The following is an 8,080-nucleotide window of genomic DNA, read 5'->3' as shown; positions in this document are numbered from 1 at the left end:
GCGTATACTATAAAAGATTTCGTTTCTCTGACGTTAAGCATTTTGGATTGAGCAACTTGCTTTGTGAAAAGATAAAATCAATTCTCAGAAACGGCCGGGAAAAGTTTACCTCACGCGCACGAATGTCGTCGTCTTTACTGTGAATATCGTAAATTCAAATTTCTACAGGAAGGCGACGCGGGCTTATGACTTGACTCAACGGCGCCGTCATGTGAACGTCGTCGATTCGTAAGCTCCCTAGGCCCTGGTTTTGAAGGCCCTTCAGGACCGATGACAGCAATGTCAACAGAGAATAAAGCGTCGGGATATCCTCGCTATTTTGAGACTATTCCATTTTGTTCGCGTTTTACAATGTTGGTGATGTAACCTACAACTGAATTCGTAAGAAGGCCGTAAGTAATCATGATATTGAAAATGAACTGTGCACAGTTGCATGTCTGCTTACCTTTGGTAATTTCACTTGTTGTTTGCATGCTAATTGCCGGTTATTATAATGTAACGAAATGCCTGCCGCATGTTTATAATCTCCACTTCCAAAAAAAAAAAAAAAAAAAAAAACTTTAAATCACAGGAAATGACCTTTCCAGTCAAATCAGTCTATGATTTTTTCAAAGAAAGTTGCATCCTCAATTAGACCGTCCGTGACCGTCCGCAACTAAATAAAATTTCCTACCAGTTTTCAGGATCAACACCCTTCACTGAAGAACCATTTCCTTGAATAATGAGGGAAAAAATGGCCCGGACAACAAGCTCTCTTTCAAATAATTCTTGACGAACAAGATTAAGTGAAATTTTCAAGTGGTTTTTTTGTTTTTTCTTTAACCTGAAGACTGTGCAGAGTTGAGGACAAATAAATACAATCATAAATAGCCAGACAACAGAGATCCGACTTAAGTAAACACAGATCCACTCAAGGTGTTCGATTCCTTCTCTGAGTTTCTTAAACTCATATCTAACCAGAAAAAGTTACCAGAAATTCCAATGTCAGTTGGTTTCAGTGTTGTACATAACACGATAGGTAGTAAAATATTAGAACTACAGCTCACTTTGATATCCCACGACAAAAGTGCAATTGTGTTCGAAGTCCATTATTCATCGCCTTTAAGATTCGAGTTGTTCAATTTTTACCGCTTGTGTTGTTTATCGAATTGACGTTCCATTCTTGAGCTCCATAGGGGTGTGTTTTGTTTAAAGATCCAATAAAACACCATTCGCCTTTCATCGGCTTCGCCGCCATTGCTTGTACTGCGTCCACCGGATATAATTTATGCATTTCTTCTACCCCCCGAAACCCACCAAAGATACGCCCAGAAGACTCTAGGCGCAAAGACAATTCCTAGCAGGGGAGTGACCGGAAAGACCCTATTGCGCAACTTTTTCGATTCCCGACACAGGTTAAAAAATGTGAAAAGAAGAAATGTGAAAATTAAGTATTAAACAAAGTTTTCATGTCCATCTACTTGTTGGCAAAGGAAGAGATTGCTGACAGAAAGTTCTCATCCCTTTTAAATTTGATGGAACACGCAGGCTCACGACCTCAAGCATTTCACATATGCTGGAGAAGGTGCGCTTCGAGAAATGTTTCTCATTCTCGGACAAGTTGTAAAGGATAGAGGTGTTAAAGAGTAAAGAAGTCGAAATTTTTTGGCTCTCTTGTTGATGAAGTGACGCACATTTCTGTCCTTCAAGCGTTTGTCCCATTTGGTTAAGGATGTCCATAAGGGGAAACGTAAGTTTTTACACGATGAGCGCTTGCAGAATCTCTTGAAGGCATCCTGGAGAAACGTTCTCTTGACATTTCGTAAATGAAGTCTTGTGTTTCTGATGGGGTCGCTGAAATGCTTGCTGTAGTACGTAATGGAATGTTCGCGCACCACTAGGAGAAAGTCCCTGACCTCATTCATTTCCACTGCATTTGTCACCGGTTGGCATTGGCATGTGCTGACTCTTGGAAAGAACTGGCATACTGACTTCCGGACAGTGGAAAGAATTCTGAATCAAGTATGGAAATTGTGTGAGTATTCTCCTAAGAAAATGGCCAAGTTAGTGATGGTTCAAATGAAACTTCTTCAGGTCCTCTCATCTCTGAGCAAAGGGCACAAGCCATGAAAGAGTAAAGGGAGCAAAGAAAACAGCAGCAACCAGGTGTCTTTCACACAAAGCTTCGGTGGACCACGTATACAAAAATCTTTTCCTACTTTTCTACTTTTCTTCCAAAGCGATTGTCTACCGCCTTTTAATAATCCGAGGTTACTGCTAGTTCTAAAGATTAAATCTCAATGCCAAGTTGAGGAAGATTGAACCATATAAACTGAAAAGCATTTTGGTCTCTGTAATGAGTTGGAACAATACTGAGGAGTCGAAGTACTTATTGAAGTGAATATGTCAGTGTTGTCACCTGTTGCCAATTAGGGCCTCATTGGCTGCAGAATAAAAAAGTTCTCCTTTTCCATTTGTTACCATATTTGAGACAAACGTGTTTGTAAGTGAAACATATCTTTTCTATTAGAGACTCGTTAACAGTAGCTAAAGAAACATAAACGAATCACACAAAGGAGTTTGCCTAATTAGTCTATCTGTTTACTTCAGAAGATGCAACTCCGGCAGCAAAATGGTTGAAGGTCTCACCCTGCTGTGGGAATGTGGAGAACAATTCCAGTCCATATCCAGAGGTTTCTACGAGGCTTTGCACAGCAAGCGCGCCGAAAATTACAGGTAAATTGCAACGAGCGATTTCAAAGTAAGAACAGAGAATGAAAGGTTCACCTTTTTTATGCTCGCGTTGTCGTCAAAACCTCAAATTTGGTGATTTCACGTCGTTGGTGCAGAGTACCGCACGAATATGTGCTAAAATGCGTGCCGCACGTGCAACACGATAATTTTTCCTCTTTTAACCAATGATTTTGTTTTGTGGCGTTCTCGTTTACGACCGCGTCGTAGATCTTCAAGTCCCTAACAACGGCAGAAAGTGTTTATTCGTGAATCCGGCTCCACTCGTTGTGGCACCGGCGAAATTGGCAGAAGCTTTCTTTTCAGTAATTGATCTTAAATCAGGAGTATTCTTTGACACTTGTATTTTCTTCGTCAAAAGGTTAACAGATTGTTTCAAAATATCATTAATATATTTCATATACTAGGGAACTTAAGCAACGACAACGGCGACGACAACTAAAACGTCACAAATGTGCATATTTAGTAGGCAAAAACAAGAGCTTTGCACGCCCTGCACGTGCGTTTTTCACTTTTGTCCATTTCTTTGCCGTCGTCAGCAAAACAACAACGTACGTGAAATAGTCAAATTTTAGGTTTTAAGGAGAACGTCAGCACTTGACGCTAAAGTTTCATTTTCTCCCCTAAATTAAGCGCCGTTCCGACCAATGTCATTTTTGAGGGACTACCACACCCTTGTCATATAAGAAGGGTTGACATGTTTACAAAGTGATTACAATGACGCGAATTTATATTTTGAGATGACGCATTTTAGCACATACATGTATTTTTGCGGTTCTCTGCATAACAACGACCTGAAATAACCAAATTTGAGGTTTTGACGACAACGGTGAACATACAAATGTAAACCTTTCATTCTCTATATTTACTCTGAAACCGATCGTACGAATTAATTTTTATATGAAATACGTCGTCTATTTTGTACAACGCAAACGAAATCCAGTAATCGCGAAAGCCTTACGATAGTGCAAAGTTGTATTCTGAGGTGACGTTTTCGTCGATGTCGGCGTCGCAGATCGTAAAGTCGTCAATAGGGAGCTTACGAAACGAGGACGACGACGGCTACGAGTACTTCATTTAAAAATACGAGTTCGCGTTATTTATATCACTGCGAAACTATTTCATGTCGTTTCGCGTTAAAAATGTGTAGTAACTGGTGAGGAATTAAACTGGTACGAGTGGGTCGGAAGCGTAGAGAGAGAACTGAAAATTCATCGTCTCATGTGCTAACGTCCTCCACAAAACCTTGAATTTGGTCATTTCACGTCGTCATTTAGGAGATGACGGCAAAGAAATGTACCAAAATGTAAAACGCACGTGCAGAGCGTGCAGAGCCATTGTTTTTGCTCACTAAACCTATTGTTTTGTAGCGTCGTCGTTGCCGTCGGCGTCGTCAATAGGTTTAGTGAGCAAAAACAATGGCTCTGCACGCTTTGCACGTGCGTTTTAAATTTTAGTACATTTCTTTGCCGTCATCTCCTAAACGACAACGTGAAATGACCAACTTCAAGGTTCTGTGGAGGACGTTAGCACATGACGATGAATTTTCAGTACTCTCTCTACGCTTCCAACTCACTCATACCAGTTTAATTCTTCGACAGTTACTACACATTTTTAACGCGAAACGACATGAAATAGTTTCATAGTGATATGAATAACGCGAACTCGTATTTTAAAATGAAGTCCTCTTTGCCGTCGCCGTCCTCGTTTCGTAAGCTCCCTAATAATAGGGAACTTTAGCAACGACGACGGCACCGAGAACGTCATCTCAAAATATAAATTCGCGTCATTGTAATCACTTTGTAAACATGTCAACCCTTCTTATATGACAAGGGTGTGGTAGTTCCTCAAAAATGACATTGGTCGGAACGGCGCTTAATTTAGGGGAGAAAATGAAACTTTATCGTCAAGTGCTGACGTTCTCCATAAAACCTAAAATTTGACTATTTCACGTTGTTGTTTTGCTGACGACCGCAAAGAAATGGACAAAAGTGAAAAACGCACGTGCAGGGCGTGCAAAGCTGTTGTTTTTGCCCACTAAATATGCACATTTGTGACGTTCTCGTTGCCGTCGCCGTTGTCGTTGCTTAAGTTCCCCATTAGGGACAACGGCGACGGCAACAAGAACGTCACAAATTTGCATATTTAGTGAGCAAAAGCAATAGCGTTGCACGCCCTGCACGTGCGTTTTTCACTTTTGTCAATTTCTTTGTGGTCCTCTGCAAAACAACAACGTGAAATTGCCAAATTCTCTATTTTCGAATTCCCCATAATACACTTTGTTTGCCCACCAAATTTTGCATAAACTATTGTTTTCAAATGCTCTTGGGGACACTGCATATTCCCAAGAGCGTTTGAAAACAATGGTTAGAAGGTATAAAATGCATTCTACACGCGCGAAAGTTGGACAAGAGTAAACAGTGAAGGGAAAGCAGTTGGCTTCCGCGTCAATTTAGTTTAGTTCGCTCGTTCACGGCACAGTGAAGAAATATTTCAGGCTCAGTCTTCACTCACACTGAGCGTTCTGTGCAGGTTACATTCGAAGCACTCGTTTACCTGCAGCATCAATAAGTTTAATTGAATCATCGATAATTGTATGTCATACTTCGTTTCAGAAACAGAAACACCCTTCCGAGAAAGATTAGAGTGGCTGTCAATGAAGCTCACGTTATGGAAACCTCTTGCCCGTCGTCTGGGTTTCAGTGATGGGGAAATAAAAGGATTTGACAAGGATGACGAAGAGTTGGCTGAGAAGGCGCTTAGCATGCTGTTAAGATGGAAACAGAAGAAAGGCTCAGATGCAACTTACGCCGTGCTATGTGCAGCATTAAGTCATGAGTTTGTGGGGCGGAAAGACCTGGCTGAAGAAGTGATGAAAAGCAACCTCTGGGAACATCAATAACAATAGAGAAATGTAGGACTTCTGGTGGACGAACAAAAGAAGCTAATGAGAGATCGATGACGTCACGTGAAAACCTCCTATAGACCCATTTTGATATATTAAAATTCAGTCCTAAACAAAAGGCATCATCTCGAGGCTCTGGAGAATAAATATAAGGATTGATATTCCCCAGAAGCTCGAGATGATGCCTTTTGTTTAGCGCTGAATTTTAATATATCGAAATTGGATTATTTTGTGCCAGTATACCTGTTTTTTGAATGAGAATGAGGCTGGAGTTGACTTCGTTTCCATGCTCATCTTATTTTGTCTTATGATATTGGGTATAACAAGAACACAGTTTACCGTAGAATACAAGGAGACAGAGTCCACTCCTTTTATTAAATTTTTCTATGCTATTAGTTTTAAAGGAAACCTCCACTCTTACTACAGAAGAGTTTAAACCGAAGAAAATAATATTTCCAGACAAATTTGTTCGAAATTTGTTTTAAAAAAGGGGTTCATATCAGGAAAAGTGAATTGTAAAATCACTTACTTTCACTTTCAAATTTCATAGGCGCCGCCATCTTGAATAATTATGATATACGGTTACCCTACTATTCTGACACTAAGACCTTTTGTCTGATAACAATAGGGCAACCGTTTACGTCACAATTATTCAAGATGGCGGCGCCCGCGAAATTTGAAAACAAAAATAGGCAATTTTAAGACTGATTTATTTTGGATACAAACGCTTTCTTTGAAGAAATATTAGACTCATTTGACTGAAAAGGCTTTTTCGTGTACTTTTTGTTGAAGTGCAGGTTCTCTTTAAGACATATGACCTTTTCTTTTTGATACTTAATTTTAGCGTTTGACTTAAAGGCAGATATGCTGGGAAGAATCTGGCTTCATCTCCAGTCCTATAAGTATAATTTAACAATCACTTTTCACGTATACATCACAAGTGACATCAACCACCTTTAGATAAGTGTACCAGTGTGCCAGAGTGTCTAGTTCTGAGCACCCTCATCAGGTTTGAAGACATTTTTCCCTCATGTGCTTGCTCAGAATCAATCGTTTGGTTAATTGATCAATGATTCTAGATATATCCCATCGCATTCAAAAATGCATGCATGGGTATAGAGCGTTTTCACATGAAATCACGGCGGCCATGTTCCAAAGCAAACAAATGGCGGCCTTCATGATGTACCATAATAATCCTCCGGGATATGAACACTATTTTTGTACAAATACTTTTTTTAAATTTCGTAAAAAAAATGTTTTATTTATTTATTTATTTATTTATTTATTAATTCGCTATGAAATAGCATTTTAGCTCATTACAAAGTTGCATGCTTGTAGGAGTAACAAAATTAATAAGAAATGTAATGTAGTCGTTTCAAAATCTTCGAAGAAGATTCATCCTTCTGGTGCGTGATTGTTCCTGAGGGAAAAGTAAAATAACCTCTTTTAGTAAATTTTAAGTTTAAGAAACAAACAACACCAAAGATCGACGTTGTTGTCCGAACCGTAATTTTCCCTCTTGAATAGTTGATATTTAGTAACTATTCACCGAAGTGGTGGTGGCAAGTAGCGGCTCGGTAAATATCCACCATGCCACTAGCCACCGACACTGAGGTGAATAGTTGTTTTAGTATATACTAAAACAGTGAGATAATATAGCACAAGAAGATGATTTTAACTCATTTATTCCAGCAAAGATTACAACATTTTCGGGCAGAAATTGCGTGCAAATTGTTCGTAGGTGAATAGCAAAGGATATCCGGAGTTTGAGTAGCCAATCAGCGCGCGAGTTCAACGCTATCCACTGTTTTAGTATATACTAAAGGTTTTTATTTAAAAACGACTTGGCGGAAGTTTGGTGCCGATAGAATCACTGCCCATCTTTTGTTTTATTTAAAGGGCCTATTAAATATCATTTGAGCTCAATACAAAAATGGTGTATACTTGTAGGAGTAACAAAATTCATACAAAATGTATCCATCCTTCTAGTGTGTGAAATAAAATAAATAAAACGCCCTCTTTAGCCTCGTCAACTTGTAGCCTTGTCTCAACTTGTAGACAAGACTGAAAGCGAATGAAAGTCATTGCTATCTGGAGTTGAGTTGGGTACAACATTAAGTTAGCCGGTTTGGTCTATTGCAATAGGTCACTTCAGATAATACCATAAAACTCTTTGTTTGCCCCCATAGTTTTGCATAGGCATTGTTTCCGGTTTCTCTTGGGACTTAAAATGGTCCCCAGAGAAAACAAAAACAATGCTTATGCAAAATTTGGAGGGACAAACAAAGATTGTTATGGTATTCTTCGAAGTGGTTTATGTCTTATTGTGCTTTTATTTGTCGATGGTGACTCGGTAATACTCGGAAAAAATCCGAGTGCTGCTTTGCAGGAGTCGAACCGAAGTACGACCTTCCGATTACTAGATTGTTCGGCCATACTGCTTGG

The 8,080-nt window shown here is 39.4% G+C and overlaps 1 protein-coding gene across 3 annotated transcripts in view; it reads left to right on the top strand.

The window, feature by feature from the left end:
- The window catches only part of LOC138003586 (uncharacterized), a 55,248-nt gene extending 47,580 nt beyond the window's left edge, over window positions 1-7,668 (top strand). For 2 of the 3 annotated variants that reach the window (XM_068849718.1, XM_068849716.1), the window contains exons 15-16: window positions 2,590-2,715; window positions 5,346-7,668. In XM_068849718.1, the coding sequence (XP_068705819.1) occupies window positions 2,590-2,715; window positions 5,346-5,632 (413 nt within the window). In that variant the 3' untranslated portion in view covers window positions 5,633-7,668. The remainder of the gene's footprint in view (window positions 1-2,589; window positions 2,716-5,345) is intronic. The other variant, XM_068849717.1, reaches the window with a different exon arrangement.
- Window positions 7,669-8,080: the final 412 nt, after the last annotated feature.

This window comes from Montipora foliosa, chromosome 5 (assembly GCF_036669935.1).
Source record: "Montipora foliosa isolate CH-2021 chromosome 5, ASM3666993v2, whole genome shotgun sequence".
NCBI lineage: Eukaryota > Metazoa > Cnidaria > Anthozoa > Scleractinia > Acroporidae > Montipora > Montipora foliosa.
Note: the sequence above shows the minus strand (reverse complement) of the source record. Positions and strands in the feature narration are given on the sequence as shown.